The sequence below is a fragment of the Kwoniella europaea genome, chromosome 3 (genome assembly GCF_036810445.1).
Source record: "Kwoniella europaea PYCC6329 chromosome 3, complete sequence".
NCBI classification, from domain to species: domain Eukaryota; kingdom Fungi; phylum Basidiomycota; class Tremellomycetes; order Tremellales; family Cryptococcaceae; genus Kwoniella; species Kwoniella europaea.
In genome coordinates, this window is record NC_089489.1 from 2,143,617 (window position 1) to 2,162,731 (window position 19,115).

Sequence of the window (19,115 nt, forward strand, 5' to 3'; positions counted from 1 at the left end):
CTCAGGATCCGCGGCTGTATGTAACGCGTTCGCCGCTTTATGTACAAAGGATCCCTGGCTGCTATCGCCGTTGCTCCGTTCTATTCCCTTATGGAAATTCCCATTACGTTTCCTGTATGTCTCATTACTCATCAAGGGTCAAGGGTCAAGGATGGGGGTGGGAGAGGAGGGTCCACCCAAGAAAAAGAATGGGCGGTTGAATTACTCATCAAAAATTAGGCACCGACAATCTCCTCTTTTCTCCTTTTCGGCTGACTTGGCCCCTAAACCCTCGGCATCTCATTTTTTGAAGTCCTGTTTTAGATCGAATCGATTCCAACTAAACCTAACATTATATCTATCTCGTTGTCCTGCACAACACCATTGCGATATTTATCGATAGCATATACACTGCAGCCGACCATTCATCACATAGGCCAACAATCTTTGCGGTCACTGATTGATCAGGCTGATGGTGAGTTTCACCGTTGGCCTCTTCACACTCTAATTCCTGAACAACGGGGCAGTCCTTTGCCCTTCGTCAATCAATACCTCGCTAGACTCTTTCAACATGCCTTCCCTACCTTTGATGGAAGATTCGCAAGCTGCTGAATCAGAACAATCAGAACCATCTATCCGTGTTCAAGAATGGACATCCTTCCTCACATCCTACGCTCAGGGAGACTGGTCACCTGACAGGGTACCTCCCAAACCGACCCCAGCTCAGGATCTGGATATTGTGGGACTGGATAAGTCGCCTTCAGTCGATAGTCTCAAGGATGATTCCCTCGCCAATGTATATTCATCGCCCATTATCAGCAGGAAGATTGCGAGGAGAGTACGTCAGTATTGCTGGGAAAATGATTACCTCCCTCCCCCCCGCAGTCCTCATGAAGAGCACAGGGAGAAAATCATCTTAGAATATGATCTTCTTGGTGCGGTCCAAGCTGGAAATATACAATCTGCGGTAGACCTCATAGCGGCTTTCTTTCCGGGTACTGTGGTCACTTTCACTCTGTTCAACAATGCCATTCAGAATTTCGTCTCGATAGCTGGGCCAGAGAACCTGTTGGACACCTTTCAACTGAAAAATGGGATGTGGGTCGCCCCCGAGACCTCATTGTGCGGGCATTCCATACTTTTAGACGAAGAGATCATGTTTGTGCCCAGTCTATCGGATGACTGGAGATTCCGATCCAACCCTTACGCCGTAGCTGGTCTAAAGAGTTATATCGGAAGCGCAGTATCGCTCGAGATGGATCCGCTCATTCCAATTTCTCACCGCGATGGTCAACGGGACAGAGTAGGAATAGGAGTGTTGAACATACTTTTCATGTACGATCCACTGTATAACATGACCACACAGCAGGAGATGGTGGTGAGGAATATATCGAAGATGTTAGAAACTCAGCTACGTGCGACATGGCAAGGTCACATAACGACGAAAGAAGCGAAAGTCCGTCGCGCAATCACGGATATCATCGAAGAAGGATTCGTAGGCAATCAATCGGCAAGCCTGCAGTCGGTCAAGGATGTAGTAGGACCCCAATCAGGGGTGATCTCAGGAGGGGGATCCCTAACGATGTTTGAGGATTTGGTAGATTCGGCTTTGAATAGACTCCTTGGTCTGATGTCGGAGGTGGACGCGCTGTGTATGATAGACATAAGGAGTATCCGGATACAGGTGAGTGCTAAGTCATGTGATTATTATCTGTACACTCTTGAAGCTCACACCGTCACAGTCTCAACCTAATTCCAAGCCGGAATATCACATTGATCCCTCCTCACCTCATCCTGTATCTACTATCGCTCTTGCCCCTCGACATGGTTTCAAATGGCCACTTCTTCCCTCAACCTCAGCTCTACTATCATATCTCAATCGGTCACATTCCCTATTCACGTTCACTCAGTCATCACTATCCGGCCTAGAATCTGAACTACCTCCCAGCACCAAATCTCACCTCGTGATGCCCTTCTTTACCCTCGATCAACCCTCCTTCATCATCATGGCCATTTCAAAACACAATATCATCCATTCGGACAGTGTCAACATCACCCGAAGTGTCGGTTCAGTCCTATTAGCAAAGGCGATTCAGAGCCGAGTGATGGAAGCGGATGCAGCCAAGACGGCGTTCCTATCATCGATCTCTCACGAGCTTAGAACGCCCATGCACAGTGTAATGTCTGGACTGCAACTCGTTCAGTCATCCGTCGATGCCAAAGAGTGGGACAATACACGTCCTCTCCTTGATGTTGTACAGACCAGCGGTCATACCCTGCAGCGGATCTTAGACGATGTGATTGATTTTGATCCGGCTTACAACAGTAAAAATAAAGTGTCCCGAGGTGTGACAGTGGATCTACTTAAACTGGCCAAAGATGCGGTGCGGATATGTTTAGCAAGATCGGATGACATGGAATTGGGTTCTACAGTACACATAGAGCATCAAGAGAGGGATTGGGTGGCGACGATCGATGAAGCGAGGTATAACCGGTGAGTCGTTCGTTCAGCTCGAACGCTAAGTCAGGCTGATTGACGGGGGCCACGGGCAGAATAATCTTCAATGGCCTTACCAATGCTATGAAATTTTGCAAGAACGGGTCGATATCCGTTTCCCTCTCAACCTCTGAAGATTCGACCAAACTTGTAACTCGAATCACCGACAATGGGATTGGTATCGACGACAAAGTGTTGCCTCGTCTGCTCGAGCCTTTCACAAAGCAGGATTTACACAGTCCCGGTGCTGGATTAGGGCTGTATATCACCAAGAACCTGGTCAATAGCATGGGAGGGACCTTTGCAATCCAATCGACGCTTGGTCAGGGGACGACTTTCGAGGTGATACTGCCGATATACTTTGACAAATCCTTATCCTCTAGTAACCCACCTTCAGTCAAGAGGATCTTACAATACACGGGGATGGATTCGAAAGGTGAAGGAACGATTTCATCTCCGTCTTCTGCTGCCCCTTCGAAGAGCAAGAAGACGACCATGGAGCAGAAGAGCGGCACCAACGCCCTGAGAGTGATGGTAGTGGATGACAATCGGATCTGCCGATTATTACTCCTCAAGTCGATCCAGAAAGGTTCTACGCCCGTGCAAACCGCTCAAGCTGCAGATGGCCAACAAGCTGTCGAGATGTTCAGGACCTTCCAACCGGACTTGGTGATCACGGATGTGTCTATGCCGGTGATGGGTGGGATCACCGCTGCTCAAGAGATGAGAAGAGTCAGTCAAGAGATGAATTTTCCGCCTTGCAAGATCTACGCTTTGACCGGTCTGGGGTCGTCCGATCCAAGACTCAAGTCGATTGGGATGGAAGGCACTGCGGCGCTGGACGGGTGGCTGGTGAAAGGACAAGATGATTTGAAAGTGATACAAGGGATTGTCGCGAATGTCCATGAGGACGTGAACCAGCGGGAGGAGATGAGTCCGGAAGACTTGTTGAAAAAGGTTCCGATAGCAGATATCTCGCTGGCCGCGTAGATATGGGTAGCACCTTGGCACTGCAGGGCAACAAGCAAGGGTCCAAGTCGTTGATCTGTCAGGGGGAATAAACCTGATAAAATGTCACATACACTGACTGACTGGAATATAATAGAGAGTCACACGTTGTACGACAACGGAAATCGTTGGGATCTACGTGGACATTGTTGTATAGTAGTCTCAGCGGTATCAGGTCATGTTGTAGCACATTTCCATATGAGATCAGCTCATCATTTCAAACGCTCAACTCCTTTGGCCGGCACTGGCAAGAAATCAAGTGGATCATGCCATGCTAAATTGAAACTTTGCGCGTTCTCGCTTGAATCTCTCCAATCAGCTCTATCCCCTCGGCTATGAGAGTGAACCGATCTACTGATAGGGTTTAACCTGAATCTCTTGGTCATATGACGAATTAATTCCCCTATCCACCCAGAGGAAATTTCTTTCCCACAGTGCGCCGCATCCGCATATTCTCCTTGCAAACCGTGCCCGTAGGGGCATCCACTTTTATCGTTTTGGGTTTAATCTCTGATAAAGCTCTTCATCTCCCTGAGATGCCCTACTGAAGCAAGACGATCGTGCTCAAGTCCATACACAATAAGATCCACTAGCCGATCATGATAGTTCCTCAAAAATCAGACTAGTGCCCCGGACCGAGGTGGACTTGCACAAAAGTCATGAGGGACTCCACCTTGATCTCACAGCGGGCCGGCAAATCATATCGATAAGTCGTAACGGTCACGGAAGCTACAAGTGGATCCTCCTCACAATACGAAGCTATATAATGGGATCCCCAGATGTGCCCCATGGAGGGCATAGCGGATACACAAAGTGTACCACAAAATCACCATGACGAACCAACAACACGTAGACATCAAACAAGGAACGCTCGACCTCGAGCGTAAACCGTCCATCGAGATGATTGAGGATGCGGAAGACCTCAAGAAGCCTATAGACGCTGTAGCGAATGAGGTGATCGAGGTGACGGAAGAAGATGTAAGTTTGACTGGACTATCTTGATCGTCATTGAGCTGACTCTTATGCAAAGAACGCCCGCCTCAGAAGGATGATCGATAAGAGAGTACTACCTGTTTTGGTCTGGTGTTACCTCTTACAGATCCTAGACAAATTTGTGTAAGTGTCTCTGCATCTCCTGAAACTCAAGATCTTACATGTGAGCTTATCCCTTGTCACGACTTGGATAGCTTCGGCTACGGCAATGTATATGGAATGAGTACCTCTGTTAGTCTTCCACATCATTAATCTGAGGAGCATGTTAACGTTCCTCTCTCACAGCTCGGTCTCAAAGGTACAGACTACTCGCTAGCTTCGACCATGAACAACGTGGCTCAAGCAGCTTGGATGCCATTCAGTACATACCTCATCGTCAAAGTTCCTGCCAAACTTCTTATGCCCGCTTTGATCTTGGGATGGGGTACGGCTCAAGCCTGCATGGCTGCATCACACAAGTAGGTAGTGAGCTCGTCCCACAAGAAGTCTTCGTGCTGATCAGATGAGCAGTCTGGGTGGATTAGCAGCGGCTCGCTTCTTTTTAGGCTTGTTCGAAGCCGGATGTCTCCCTTTGTTTTCCGTGATCACCGCACACTGGTACAGACGTTCCGAGCAGCCCATCCGAGTCGCTGCATGGTACTCAACCGTGGGAGTTGGCCAGATCTTTGCAGCTATCATCGCCTTTGGATTCGGGAAGATCCACTCTGACAAGCTCGAATCTTGGAGACTCATCTTCATCGTAGTCGGGGCAATTACTGTTCTGTCCGCCCCGCTGGTATGGTACTTCCTCGAAGCGGACATTCAAGAAGCAAAGTTCCTCAGCGAGCGTGAACAAGCCATGGCCATCGAACGAGTCCGTGCAAACCAAACAGGTACTGGTACCAGAGAATTTAAATGGGCTCATATATGGGAAGTCTTGTATGATCCGAAAACCTACCTCTTTGGTGGTCTATCACTCTGTGTCAACTTCGGCGCTACCGTTGCGACTGCTTTTGGACCGACTCTACTGAAAGATATGGGTTTTACCAAGGAGGTGAGCATATCATGTGCGAGACAGGATCGAAGCTGAGAATAGCCTACAGACCGCTTCTCTGCTCAACGCTCCTTTCGGTGCCCTACAATTCCTTACCATCTGGCTTGGGTCTTACCTAACCCAACGCTTCAAGCAAAAAGGAATCATCCTTGCAGCGATGATGACACCAGTACTGCTCGGAGTTGCTCTGCTTTACCAAGCGAACATCGTCGAAGAGCGTAGACTGCACATGGCTTTGGGTGCTTATTACTGCTTGTCTTTCATCTGGAGCGGTAATCCCATCATTGTCAGCTGGATGGTGGCTAATACCGCTGGTCAAACAAAGAAGAGTGCCATCTTGTCGGTCTTCAATGGCTTCAACGCCATCGGAAGCATAGCAGGTGCGTTCTATCCGATGATACAGGGAAGCGACCTTTCAGCTAACCGATTATCCCAGGCCCACTCTTGTTCAACTCTCGAGATTCGCCTCGATATATTCCTGGTCTTCGTGCCACCCTTGGTGTCTTCTCTGCTATGATGGGCTGCAACGCTATGTGTTACGCAGTCCTTTACCTTCTCAACAAGCAAAGAGAAAGACAAAGAGTCGGAGCTGGTAAACCCGCCAAGATCCGGGACACTTCCATGCTGAATAGATATGAGACCTACGCACAAGGCGAGGGACTTGGAGAGAATGGTGAGTGCGGCGTGTGCACCTAGCGTAAGAGACCACTGACCTGTTGTTGTCTTGCGTAGCGCTCAAAGATTTGACTGACTTCAAGAACAACGAGTTTACCTATGTTTACTAAGAGACAATGTGTTGTTTGATCGTGATCACTGCTATGAAAAGAACTTGTATTTTGAAAACCCAGAAGAATTGGAAAGAAACGTTTCGGGTTATGGTTATATGCACACCTGTAACGTCACTCAGCCGCTACCAGAGCAAAGGTTGAAAGATTGTCAATTCGTGAAATATTGCCAAATCTTCTTCTCGGTGGATTATTCTTATAATCGTCTTCTTGTTATTTTCTATCATTGGAGCGCGTTGCCCACAGCATGGCCATTCAGTACATCTGCTAATGGGCATCGATCAATTGTAACATGGCTCTACTTGATCTCCACCTCCTCTGGCACACTTCATGGATAACTTGAAAATCAACACGATAGTCTACTGGAATAAGATAAAATACATCTGTCCATTCTAAGTGAGTAGACCTCCGTACGTACTCGCGCGACTATTTCAGTAGCTCATCATCCAACGACAATAAGTCTAGATATTCGATGAACAGCTAGATCAGAGGACCTCCAGCTATGACGCGATTTGTACTTGAAACATCGTCATATCGCTGCCATGAAAGTGTATATCGTTGGGAATTGGAACATGTAGTCATACTAATCTACGATGTATGATTTTGCTATACCCATCCTACTTTGTCACCAATTTTGCTATTAAACACCGAAAGGGTCAACTAAAAAGCCCCTCCCCCCCCCGCCAAGACATTTGGGAACGTCGCTCACATCGTTGCAGGCTGCTTCCCAACATTGCTGTGATACGAACCACGAGCTGCAGGTCTCATCCCGTTAAGCAAGCAGTGGACGTGCGACCCGACTTAATCATTGCGGATTGAGATACAGCTCCTGGATCTACAGGGACATGGCCAGAAGTTCGTTTGACTACTATCTCATGAAGATCATCTCACCTGTCAGCGCTCTCAGAGCTCGATCAAGACGAGACCAATGTAGGTGAAAAACCAGGCAGTCGACCCGATCAAGAATATGGGTCCAGTTTAGGTCGAGACATCGGTACTGAAGTAAGTCCAGTAGAAGGAAAAGGTGAGCAAGTAAGACCTGGCGTAGGTTGAGTAGCAGGTCAACCAGTTGGTGTACGTGACGGTGAAGAAGTATTGATGTTTCAAGCTAAAGTATATCATCTTATGTGGTCGTTCGCTTGTGTTCTCCCGAGCCCTCGTACTGCCTATCATTCTCAATATAAAATGCATCTTGTCACTGGTTGATTTCCTGCCCAGTCTGAAGTGGATGACCCAGACCAGTGGCAGGCATAAATCTTGCTTCAGTCATTGGAGCCATTGGGCCATGATCTGAAAGTCAGCACCATCCATTTGACAATCGCAACTCACGGGTTCCCAATCGACCTCTGATAATTCGGCGAGATTAGCGCCATCTAGCTCCTGAGGCAGCAACGCGTTGGGCGGATTCATTGAACGATCTTCGTTGGGTAGTCCGGTGGACTCGCTGAGGAAATTAGCCACTTGCATGAAAGAGCTGAGCCAGTCGTTGTCCATCTGTGATTCTTGAGTGAGATTGTGGAAGCCCTGGTTCATATTCAGATTGTTGTCGGGAGGAAGAACCTGGTCGGCGTGATGTGCTAGACTTTGCAGAAAATCCGCTTGTAGCGCCGCGGTCGTCTCAGTGTTCTCGCTGAATCGTTTGAATAGGTCAGACGTCTGTGCAATTAGTGAGAATGCCTCGGAACGTTCGGTTTCGGTAAATGTAGAGCTGTTGAGGAGCTGGAAAAAAAACCCTTTCAGTGAGAGCCACAAATTCCCAGACTCACGGCTCGTAGAAAACATGCTGCGTCTGTCTAAAGTCTCAGTGAATTGTCTCATCACCTGACATTTTGGAAGAGAGACTCACATGCTACCATGATCGAGACGCTGTCTTGAGCATGGTGTAGTATGCTGGCATCGATATCGTATATCGTTTTCAATTGGGATAAACTCTGTCTTGCCAGATCTAAACAATATCTTTCTGCTTGTTGGATCTTCGGATCGAACAGGCCCGGGCTAAATCCATTGAATGAGTGTTGAAGATCTACCGCGAAGCTATTCAACGTCAGACGTATCTACAAATAGAGTCAGCATCTATAGCGACCTTTTGCACTCACATGAAGTTCGAAGAACGTGAGGAACGCCATATATATTGGTGGTGAGGAATGACGTGAAGTCTCCAATTGCCAAAATGATCTCCATTCATCGAGGTCATAACTGAGATGTGTCAGATCGTTGTCTGCAGTCCGACGAGGGAGAGACCCACTTTACAGCTGAAGATATCAGCACTACGCGATGTGCCCTTGTACTCACTAAGAAGCTTTCTGGTTATATCTCCATTCTTAGTCTCCTTCTGGTGTCTCCCTCGTGATAACTCATCTGTAGCTTCAGACTGGTTTTGCAATCAGCACAGGTACAGGAGTACTTGTACACTCACAGATATCCAGCGTAGCTCTGTGAATCCAGCTATCACCGCGTCACCATGCTCGCGTAAGGGATGCTCTGAGAACCGACGGCTTTGTTCTATGATAGGGTCACGCCCACGCAGCGTCCAGTCTACTGTAAGCGTTGTTTGCGCGGACCGTACTCACCTCTTCCGACTGTCGAAGCCATAGCTCGATCCATCATGAATGTACTAGGTTTGGGATGAGCGTAATCTCAGCTCTGGAAGAGATGACTCACAGCATCCACGTTCGAGCGCAGTTGCGTCTCTCCCTCTGCTGCAATTCCGACGCACCCGGTTGATCCTCCGTTGGAGTGTTGTCCAACCCAATCTCTGTCGCTGTCCGACATACTAAGCCCACATAAGTCCAAGCTCTTTTGTCCTTTGGTGGCTTCCAGAAATATACCTAAACGTTAGCAGAATACCCCATTCTGCCCTGACTCACCATCATCCATCCTTGCACGGTTTCTACAGATTTCCGGCTTCCAAAAATAGCCTGTACTGAATATTCTGCGACCACTCTTGAAAGCATGGTAGAAATCGATGGGGCTATGAAGCGAGCAGCGGAGGAGAGAATTGTTGTGAATCTGTCATATGGTTCAGCGTAGCATGATCATATTGGATATCACTTCCTGGACTCACAAGAAGCTACTCTTCGATCTGATATAGTCAAACGTATGGAGATGAGTGTCGAATAGTAGGATGATCGGATTCAACGCTTGGAAAAAGCTAGACAGTTAGCCAGCGTTGTCAATTTCTATGACTTACAAGTGAAACAATTTCTGCGCCATTTCCAACGAGATCACTCCCCTCGATACTATATCCCCTTTGCTCTTGTCCGCCGACAATCCTCTGGTCGGCCTTTCTTGGCCACCGGACGTACTGGGATTCAGCAGGTTCTTGAGGGAAAGTGGTCGAGATGATCCAGCGATCAATTGAAGGGGATGAGCAGCGGACTGCGAAGGCTGGGTGTTGGGGCTGGACAAATCTCCATCCTCATCTTCGTCGCTATCAATCTCCATTGATGTGATACGCAATGTATGGGAGGGCGGAGGTTGAGAGGGTGATCCGTCCAATGTTAACTCCTGTCTAGCATGTTCAACAGTGACACCTCGGGTCCTGAACTATCAGCATCATCTCGGATATCTGTACTTACCTTTTGCGACCCCTCTTATGTCCTTCGAATACACACTGGCATTTACAGGCTTTGCATCTATCACACTGACCAGAAGCGGGGTCTGAGATCACGCATTTGGCTTTGCATTGTCGGCAGAGAGTACACGCAACAAAGGGCGGAGGCTTGACGGTTTGTTTGCTATTTGTGGTGGTTGGTGCAGCTGCTGTTTCTCTATTGTGAAGTCTATCTTCCAAGGATTGCAATATACGTAATGCCTTAAACTCCTTGGCATTGGCCAGTTCACGTTTGTAGATATCGAGCGGATCTGGTATAGAAGACGACTGGAGCTGTGGTATAGGCTCACGAGCTGGAAGGGAAGCATCTGACTGGACTGACATGATGATATCGACAGTCCATGGTTGAGTGGGGTCTGAACTGTAGGTGAGTGGTAAGTACAAATGGTGCATTAAATCTCACTTCACGAAAACCCTTTAATCACAGCAGGGTGGAACACCTGACTATCGGGTAAACTACACCGTGATCCGATATCATGCATGAATGTCCACCAATACGCGTCCATGAATGGAGGCAAAAAGACTTGGCGAGACAATCATGTCCATGGTAAGTTATGTTGGATTGAGTCTACACAAATGCATATTTCAACTAGCATCTATCTACATTCTGGTACGAGATTTGGTCCAGTACCGGTCAACAAGAATTCCCTCAGATTAGTCAACGCGACTACCTCCATCTTTCGTCTCGCATCTTGGTTCTCCGTTCCTACATGCGGTAGCAAGGTGACATGGGGCATTCCTATCAACCTCTGATCAACTTGGGGCTCCTTAACGAATACGTCAAGACCAACAGAACCGAGCTGGATTAAAAATCAGCTTCAACATCGCATTCTTTCATATGTGCACTCACATGACCGTCCTGAAGAGCCTGGATCATAGCCTCTTCATCGATCACAGGACCTCTGGCAGTGTTGATGATGATGCTACCCTTCCTCATGGCTCTGATCTCCTTCTCACCGACAAATCCCCTGGTCTTCTCATTTAGGGGCATACTCACCATCAACACGTCAAGCTGCCCAAGGAAATCGTATAGATCGGCAACATATCTGACATTCGACGGAGCGAGGGCGTTGGGCCGTCGGTTGTGGTACAGAATTTCGCAGCCGAAAGGTTGAATATAGCTGACCATTTTCAATCCTATCCCACCCATCCCTAGAATACCCACAGTCTTTCCGCTCAAATCCCTCGCACTTTCCTCCACGCCTTTAGGATTGAAACCTCCGGATCTGAGATTTGCTTCGCACCAGCTAAACCTACGCATTGTCGCGATAAGTAAAAAAACGCCAGTAGTAGCTGTAGCCTCGTCGACTGCTCCAGGTGTATTAGACACTCCGATACCTGCATAAGGGTCAGCGGCAGCAGACTCGCTGGGTTGTGACTCACCTCTTGCTTTAGCCGAATGTACTGCTACGGAGTCATAGCCTGCCCCTTTGTGAGCGAACCACTTGCAAGATGTTGGTAACGCGTTGAAGAATTCTTCGTCAGGATGTCCAGTACGCTTATCCGAAAGATGTTCATGGTATATTCCAACAATGTCGCTGTAGCGACCACCAGACGCAAAGTCTTTGAACAGTTCATCTCTAGATTGTGATTCCATCGACTGATGCATGTCAGTGGATGTGTAGTGTAATTTCCGGAGTGTCAGATGCTCACAATGACATCCGCAATCCCACTCAGAAGTTCCTCCGCGTCCCTCTTCGCCCAATACAGTTCACCTATTGTATGTCAGCCGTGACACAAATTTAAGGGAGATCTGCTCACCCATTATAAGTATCTTTGGTGGCATCCTGGAGTTCCGTTGCTTCTTCAATACTGCGAGGCTATCTAGACATGCAATGTGACCATTTTCTCAATGGTTGGTTAAGGCAATTCGAAACACCATCCAACATTCATCGGGTAACCGCACCGGTATTCTGATGTGTCGACATATCGCTCACATGGCTGGCAACTTTCCGGCAACAAGTCTCTGCCCTGACATTTACCGGTGATTTTCTGGCGACTTGCAAACCCCGGGCTCCTTGTACCATGACGTGTGGAGAAGACCTGAAGCGGGGTTCCAAGCTTTACCCGCATATATGTTGACTTAAACAATTTCGCATCACCCATCCCCAGACTGTTTATCGCACATCACATACGCAACATGTCGATCGATTCCTTTCTTCAGCTAAAGCAAGAGATAGCTCAGTCCTATCCCGAGTTCCAGACCAAGGCTACCCAAGCCTGGTCCGAGATACTCGAGGAGATGGCTCGGGTGATCCAGTCCATCGCGGAACAGGGTTCGAACTACCTCCCTATCATCGAGTACTCCGAGCTCGCCTCTCTGTCAGCCGATCGCGTAGCGGAATTGCGACGAAAGGGGTCCTTTGTCGTCCGAAACGTGGTACCTCGGGATGAAGCTGTCGGCTGGAAATCCGGTCTAGACAAGTTTGTCTCCAACAACCCCAACGTCGAAGGCACACCTGCAAATAACCCTCAATACTTCCAGATCTTCCATACCAAGCCGCAAATTCTCGCTCGATCCCATCCAAACGTACTCAAGACCCAAACATGGTGCAACAACCTATACACACACTCCTCGGACAACGAACCTGTCGACCTCAACACCCCTCTGACATATATCGATCGTTTCCGTATCCGTCAACCTGGTGTCGCATGGGGTGCTCATCCTCCTCATATCGACGGGGGTTCGATCGAAAGATGGCAAGATTCAAGGTTCAGATCGTGCTTTGAGAGTATACTCAAAGGCGACTGGCGAAAACACAATCCTTACTCCCTTAAAGGTAGAATTGGCGCTCGAATTTCTACCAAAGGACTCCCGAATCAAGCTAGTATCTTCAGAACTTTCCAAGGATGGCTGGCTTTGAGCGACACTGCACCTCGAGAAGGCACCTTGAAGGTGTTTCCTGACATCCTTATTTCAACTTCGTACATCATGCTCCGTCCTTTCTTCTCTCCCACTGTGGATGCTTCCGACCCAGCGTATTTGGCAGCTGAGAACTGGAAGTTTGGTGAGTGAACTTATGCCTGGGGTATAGCTTTCGCTGACTAAATCCTATTCGACAGACTTGAGTGATCACACATTCCACGGTGTCAGTCAAGCGGCCAATGCCGGAGTATCTGGTGCCGCTCGACCATTCGAGTTCTCCGATTCAACTCACCCGCATATGAAGCTCGACCAAACGATGATCTCCGTGCCAGCTGTCCATCCTGGTGATATGGTCTTCTGGCAGTGCGACGTGGTTCATGCTGTCGAGAAGGAACATATAGGTAAAGAAGATTCGTCCGTGATGTACATTCCAGCTGTGCCAGATTGTCCACAGAATGCGGAATATATCAAGGAGCAGCTGCAACTGTTTCTTCGGGGCTGCCCACCACCCGATTTCCCCCAAGGCAGGACAGAGAACGACTATGCGCTTCATGGGACTGTACAGGATATAGTCAATCCAGCAGGTAGAAAGGCTTTGGGGGTGGCCTAGGGGATACGGAAAGTGAAGGTTGACCTACGCTTGGATGTATGTGACGGCTAGTGTGAAATGCATCATGTATCCATATATGGCTTATGCTTCTGGATTCTTGCGATGGTTCTTCTGTGCATAGACGCCATCCTGACAGCACTAATCTAGTTTGGTGCCCTTTTCTCGAGCCCCAATGTTGGATAGTGTTCGTACTATGTCGAAAGACCGTCAAGGCTAAGGCTTGCTTGCTTGCTTGATTTCTTCGGAAAAAAGGTCTGACTTCTTGGAGTGTCAACGACAATGACATGACCATGTGGGTTTTGCGCTATTGAGAGAGAATGACAGGTGTCTCCACGTCACAAGTCGTGGAAGTAAAATGTTTGTACATGTGGATACAAAATCTATAGCAAAGTGTGCATGCGCGTACAAAATTCATTCCAGGAACTCTCCGTTAGTTTCCTTCTTCAACAGTTCGAACTCCGGAGTGAACTGATAACCACAAAATCAGCTCTCTTCCTATTATCATCGTTTTCTGAGATTTCGACTCACGTTGTTGTACATGGTCTCCCAGTACCCATTGTTCTCCGCTGTATAAGCCGCATCTTCGGGTGAAATGATCCGCTTTTTCAGACCATTTGCTTCGGCAGCTTCCGCTAAAAGCTGTTGTTGACAAGTCTTCTCCAGTAGCGCGAAAAGATAAACACATTCATCCACAGTTCGTCCAACTGGATTTCCGTCAACGACTGACCGATCAAGATCGAATCGAACTCACGTGTCAATAAACCGTGATTCTGCATGATCACACACATATTCTTAGGTCCCAAAGCTTGTGCTATGTTCTTGCCCTCTTGATCGCTGAGTACTATTCCTCCATAGTTTGCATACACAGAGAGATTGTCGTGGAATAAGCAAGCGTCTTGCTGCATGATATCGATCGGGCGACCGAAAGCCGACCAGGTCTTTGCATGGATGCTATGGCAATGAGCTGCCGCTACCACATCGGGTCGAAGTTTATGCAATGTGTGGTGAATCACATAGCCAGCTTCATTGATAGGCAATTGGGCGCCGTGTTCAGTGACAAAGCCGTCGGGGCTGACTAGAACGAGATCGGACGCCTGCGATAGCGATTTAGCCCGGAGTAGGGAGCAGCACCCAGATGACTCACCTTGATCATCGAAAAATGCATTCCGAATGGGTTCATCCAGTAGTGATCTTTCAATACCGGGTCCCTCACCGTGATGTGACCAGCCGTTCCCTCACCAAATCCGAGTTTACCCCAATATCTGAAAGCGCCAGCCATATGTTCTTTGACCCATTTTCTTTCCTCATACGGATCCTCAAATTTGGGTACACCTCCCATTCGGATTGTGCCCTCCCTGTTACCCCTCCACACCCTCTCGAAGGGATTCTTAGCAAGATCAGTCTTGTGCGCATTCTCCTTGGGGTTCTCCGCGTCACCACGGAGTACAAGTTTCGCGGTGGAAGGCTGAGTCTGAGTGAGGGTGCTTGTCGCTACTGGTGACATGTTGATCGTAAACTGTAAGGGGATGAAATTTGGGTACGAAGTGTTGCCAATCGCTGATCTCATATCATTTACTCGTTCATGAGTCCTCCACTCTCCCCCTTCAACGCCACCGGTGTCTTTCGATGCGGGGGGTGCGCTGTCTTTCCGGCGATCTCCATAAAGTCACCTCTTAAGTCGCCTTTCAGCTCACCGTGGGCGATGGTCTAACGCGGGTTTGGTCGGCTTTTTAGTAAGCGGAGAACTGCCATTCAAGCCTTTTTTCTGTAACTACGAAATGTTATGTCATGTGCTAAAACCACACCCTCCAATGATATCGCAGGGAATTCACCTACTCTCTGCTCATGAGCCTCCGGCGTCTTCCGGTGATTAGAAGCGCTGCTTGGCACAGGGTTGATTGCACGGAGCCCCTTGTACCCGTAAATGTGGATCCGGGGCTGGGGTGGGTCTCAGCTGGCTTGATTGCTTCGATTTATATAAATTGATCAGACTGTTGTTCTCCATCCGTTCCACCCAATCATCAAGCATCTCTTTCAAAATGTCGAATACGATACAGGACGAGAAGGAGCAACAGCAACAGCAAATCGAATATTCTGCCGAAGCTGTCGACTATGACACTGTCGTATCGTCTCTTGCGGCTCAAGATCGAGTGCCTTGGTACAAGAAACCGAATCTTCGAAAGTTATACCTTCTCTTCATAGGCAGCGTGCTTTGCGTGGAGACCACTTCCGGATATGATGCATCTGTCACAAACGGTCTTCAATCTGTACCTTTGTGGAATTCATGTCAGTGAATTCGATTACCGAAATGGCGAACGTTAGTCACTGACAACATGAGTGTAGATTTTCACAATCCTACAGGAACGATCTTGGGTCTTATTGGTTCGATGTATGCTTTAGGTGTGGGTGTTGTGTTAACACTGGATATTGTTCTAGCTGACAATCATCTCAGGCTATACTTTCAGTGCCTTTTGTTCCTCATATCGCCGATCGATTTGGTCGGAAATTCACCACTCAATTGGGCTGTTTAGTCATCTGCATTGGAGCTTGCCTCCGTGAGTGCTTTCAGCTGTCATGTAGGACACCCACACTGACCCGACGACTGTAGAGACCGCTTCTCAGAACCGAGGCATGTTCATGGCGTCAAGAGCCATCATTGGTATCGGGATCACGCCGGCGATCGTTGGTGCATCCAACTTGATCAGTGAACTTGCCCATCCAAAGGAACGAGCCAGGCTGGGTTCCCTGTTCAATGCATTCTTCTTCACTGGTGAGCTCGAAGAGACGTTGAGATGCCAGATGCTCTGCTGATAAGACTATGTTGCAGGTTCCTCCCTCGCCGCCATCATCACGATAGCAACCTTCCGCATGAAATCCCATTGGGCTTGGCGGATCCCAAGTGTATTCCAGATTCTTCCAGCTTTAGTCACGTTGACGTTCATTCAATTGATTCGTGAGTACAAAAAGTAATTCAAAAACACGGACCTGACTGACCAACAATGCAGCTGAGTCACCTCGATGGTTGATCTCCAAAAACCGAGACAGCGATGCTTTAGCCATCCTCGTCAAATACCATGCAGAAGGTGACGAACACTCGGAATTTGCCCGAGCCGAATTCTCACAGATCAAGCAAACCCTTGCTTTGGAGAAAGAGCTCGCTAAGCAAAGTTGGGGTGCTCTTATTGCTACACGGGGTAATCGACGTCGTGCTCTAATCGCCGCTTTCCTCGGTCTGGCCACTCAATGGTCCGGAAATGGCTTAATCAGTTACTACCTTTCTCCAATCTTGGTCAACGTGGGTATCACCGATTCTCTCACCAAGCAGGCAATCAATCTGTCCATCACGTTGTGGGGCGCCATGACAGCTTTCACGATCGCCTTCTTCTCTACCAGGTTCCCCCGACGAAAGGTGTATCTCACCTGCACCATATCAATCCTGACCGTCTTCGTCATCTGGACGGCTGCTTCCGCACGTTATTCGGCGACGGGTAGCAAGTCGTGGTCTGGCTTGGTCATCGCACTTATCTTCATCTATCAACCTTGCTACAACATGGCTTTTAACGCTTTATCTTACGCCTACCTACCCGAGCTCTTTCCTTACCAGATCAGGACTCGAGGTGCTTCCGTCTTCCAATGGTTCTCTCGGGCGGCCCTTTTCCTCAACACTTTCGTGAATCCCATTGGAATGAAGAATGCAGGGTGGAAGTATCTGTGTTCCTATTGCGTTTTCATTGCGTTTGAAATCGTATTCATCTTCTTCCTATTCCCTGAGACTCATGGGAAGACAATCGAAGAGTTGGCATTCTTATACGAAGGAGACACACATCATGAACAAGCCAGAAGGGTTCAGAATCATAAGGATGATGCGGATCGGGTCTTAGAGGAGGAACACGCTTAAAGCAGAGTTGGATAGTTGTTATGGTTGAATAGTCTGTTCGGTGGATTCTTTCGTAGATCATGCCGTGTTTGATTTCCATGTATAGCCTTTTAGGAGATGAATTTGGACCTACTATTCGGAGAGCTTAAACTCTAGACCGCAATTTGTATGTTCGGCGCAATATGGTCACCTTGGGTCAAGAACAGGATTGATGGTACCTTGATGTGAGTGGGAATGATCATTCACACGAGTCTTGTATAGATTTACCGCTGACCAACGATGCAGCATCGACAACCATATGGGATCTTATCACAGCGATCAAGACGAGCTTTACTTATGTTTACTGAACTCTGTGTTTGTCAAGACCAGAAGGTACGAAAGGGAATGATACAAATCATCCTACTCAGGGTTGACGGTTGAAAGATGGACTTTTCTTCTTTATCCATCTCAAGCCAACAGTTCATCTCCTTCAATTCGATACTGACCAAACTACAACTAGTGGATGGATGAAACGCAGCGGATACGCCTCAACAATCGGACAACATATATGCATCGAGGTATGCTCGATAATTTGACTCCGAATAAACAACGCACAAGCACGGACATTTTGGTGATGTTTGTGTGTGTGTGTGTGTGTGTGAGGGTCTGTGGGTAGTAGGAAACTGTGCTATGAACGACATGTACTTGTTTCGTTTTCGTTTTCGTTTCCCTTTTCCTCTTCCTTTTCCTCATTCTCTTTTCTCATTCCCCTATTCACAATCCTCCTATCTTCCGCTGGCCACGCAGTACGCCAAGATGAAGACACGATCTCAGGCGAAAAAGGGAAAGGACAGCGAAGACTAGGTGGAGTTTTCAGGTATCAAGAGGGGCTCGAGCAGTGTGAGTGGAGTCATGGGTGGTATAGAATGCGAGCTGATACTAAAGAGATAGAGCACAACCCCCAAACCGGTAGGGAAACATCCCATACTTTATACGTGTAGCCGCTGAGATGGGTTCGTAGAATGAGGCTCCTAGGACATCGAAGAGAGGGAAAGATGTACAAGGTGAGTGGTTATTATCCTTTGGTACGATCAGGAGAAGTGTCGTTGAAGGAGGAGGTGCATCTGATTAAGGTGACCCACAAGAGGTTAATGAATATCACGAATACAGATGGAAAACACGCTGATGACTATGTTCACTTGCAGATCTACCTCCCAAGGAAGGTCCAGTCACTCGATCTCGTGCAGTCAAAGATATCGCTCAGATCGATGTAGAAGAGCAATCAGCTACAAAGAAGGAAGAGAAGAATGTGAAGGGTAGTAGTGGTAATTGTAGTGGAGGAAATACAGTTAGAGGGAAGAGTAAAAAGCTGAACAAAGTGAGTCGTCCATACCCAATCACACTCCACTGACATCAACCTTCACAGAACGATCCTTCCCCGATCGTAGTCATCGAAAGCTCTAGTGATGAGGAGGTAGAATCATTTGAGATGAAGGTGAGTTTATTAATAGTACTCTAAACCATGGGGGTTACAGGGGTGGTTCCCACTTCCGGGGATGGCTCAGTTTGGCATGTATCGCGACAGTAAGCATACTGGCAGGAAGGTATGGACGAGCTCTATGCATCTATGGAGGGCTTTTTAGATTCCCATGGTTAGTTGTTGTGCATATTCATTTCGTATGTTGCACCGGCGGCAAGTGATGGTTGCGTGAAGCGGAAAGTAAAAGGGTTGAGCCTTCTGGTTATTTTTTTGTCGTTTTTTGTTTTCGCCTCTTCTGGGGGGTTAGGGGTTAGGGGTTAGGGGTTAGGGGTTAGGGGGTTAGGGGTTAGGGGTTAGGGGTTGGGGGTTAGGGGTTAGGGGTTAGGGGTTAGGGG

The 19,115-nt window shown here is 48.0% G+C and overlaps 7 protein-coding genes across 7 annotated transcripts; 4 read left to right on the forward strand and 3 right to left on the reverse strand.

Annotated features, from left to right (window-relative positions):
- Nucleotides 1-550: 550 nt before the first annotated feature.
- V865_008667 (uncharacterized protein) lies at nucleotides 551-3,466 on the forward strand (the record flags this gene model as incomplete). Its single annotated transcript, XM_066232401.1, has 3 exons — nucleotides 551-1,663; nucleotides 1,722-2,473; nucleotides 2,533-3,466. 3 exons carry the CDS (start codon nucleotides 551-553, stop codon nucleotides 3,464-3,466), a joined length of 2,799 nt encoding a protein of 932 aa, XP_066088498.1.
- Nucleotides 3,467-4,315: 849 nt separating this feature from the next.
- Nucleotides 4,316-6,295, forward strand: V865_008668 (uncharacterized protein; the record flags this gene model as incomplete). The annotated part of the gene is made up of 8 exons (XM_066232402.1): nucleotides 4,316-4,462; nucleotides 4,515-4,600; nucleotides 4,672-4,708; nucleotides 4,763-4,935; nucleotides 4,988-5,510; nucleotides 5,560-5,890; nucleotides 5,947-6,183; nucleotides 6,243-6,295. 8 exons carry the CDS (start codon nucleotides 4,316-4,318, stop codon nucleotides 6,293-6,295), a joined length of 1,587 nt encoding a protein of 528 aa, XP_066088499.1.
- A 1,266-nt stretch (nucleotides 6,296-7,561) lies between these two features.
- V865_008669 (uncharacterized protein) lies at nucleotides 7,562-10,232 on the reverse strand (the record flags this gene model as incomplete). The annotated part of the gene is made up of 12 exons (XM_066232403.1): nucleotides 7,562-8,014; nucleotides 8,062-8,084; nucleotides 8,142-8,349; nucleotides 8,392-8,513; nucleotides 8,588-8,666; nucleotides 8,712-8,797; nucleotides 8,866-8,909; nucleotides 8,957-9,108; nucleotides 9,163-9,304; nucleotides 9,360-9,377; nucleotides 9,486-9,836; nucleotides 9,910-10,232. 12 exons carry the CDS (start codon nucleotides 10,230-10,232, stop codon nucleotides 7,562-7,564), a joined length of 2,001 nt encoding a protein of 666 aa, XP_066088500.1.
- Nucleotides 10,233-10,504: 272 nt separating this feature from the next.
- Nucleotides 10,505-11,694, reverse strand: V865_008670 (uncharacterized protein; the record flags this gene model as incomplete). Its single annotated transcript, XM_066232404.1, has 5 exons — nucleotides 10,505-10,708; nucleotides 10,759-11,246; nucleotides 11,292-11,508; nucleotides 11,562-11,623; nucleotides 11,670-11,694. The coding sequence occupies 5 exons, from the start codon at nucleotides 11,692-11,694 to the stop codon at nucleotides 10,505-10,507; spliced, it is 996 nt and encodes a 331-aa protein (XP_066088501.1).
- A 354-nt stretch (nucleotides 11,695-12,048) lies between these two features.
- Nucleotides 12,049-13,384, forward strand: V865_008671 (uncharacterized protein; the record flags this gene model as incomplete). The annotated part of the gene is made up of 2 exons (XM_066232405.1): nucleotides 12,049-12,916; nucleotides 12,972-13,384. 2 exons carry the CDS (start codon nucleotides 12,049-12,051, stop codon nucleotides 13,382-13,384), a joined length of 1,281 nt encoding a protein of 426 aa, XP_066088502.1.
- Nucleotides 13,385-13,795: 411 nt separating this feature from the next.
- Nucleotides 13,796-14,888, reverse strand: V865_008672 (uncharacterized protein; the record flags this gene model as incomplete). The annotated part of the gene is made up of 4 exons (XM_066232406.1): nucleotides 13,796-13,852; nucleotides 13,913-14,088; nucleotides 14,136-14,478; nucleotides 14,529-14,888. 4 exons carry the CDS (start codon nucleotides 14,886-14,888, stop codon nucleotides 13,796-13,798), a joined length of 936 nt encoding a protein of 311 aa, XP_066088503.1.
- A 535-nt stretch (nucleotides 14,889-15,423) lies between these two features.
- Nucleotides 15,424-17,282, forward strand: V865_008673 (uncharacterized protein; the record flags this gene model as incomplete). Its single annotated transcript, XM_066232407.1, has 6 exons — nucleotides 15,424-15,670; nucleotides 15,728-15,786; nucleotides 15,837-15,939; nucleotides 15,993-16,154; nucleotides 16,212-16,337; nucleotides 16,390-17,282. 6 exons carry the CDS (start codon nucleotides 15,424-15,426, stop codon nucleotides 17,280-17,282), a joined length of 1,590 nt encoding a protein of 529 aa, XP_066088504.1.
- Nucleotides 17,283-19,115: the final 1,833 nt, after the last annotated feature.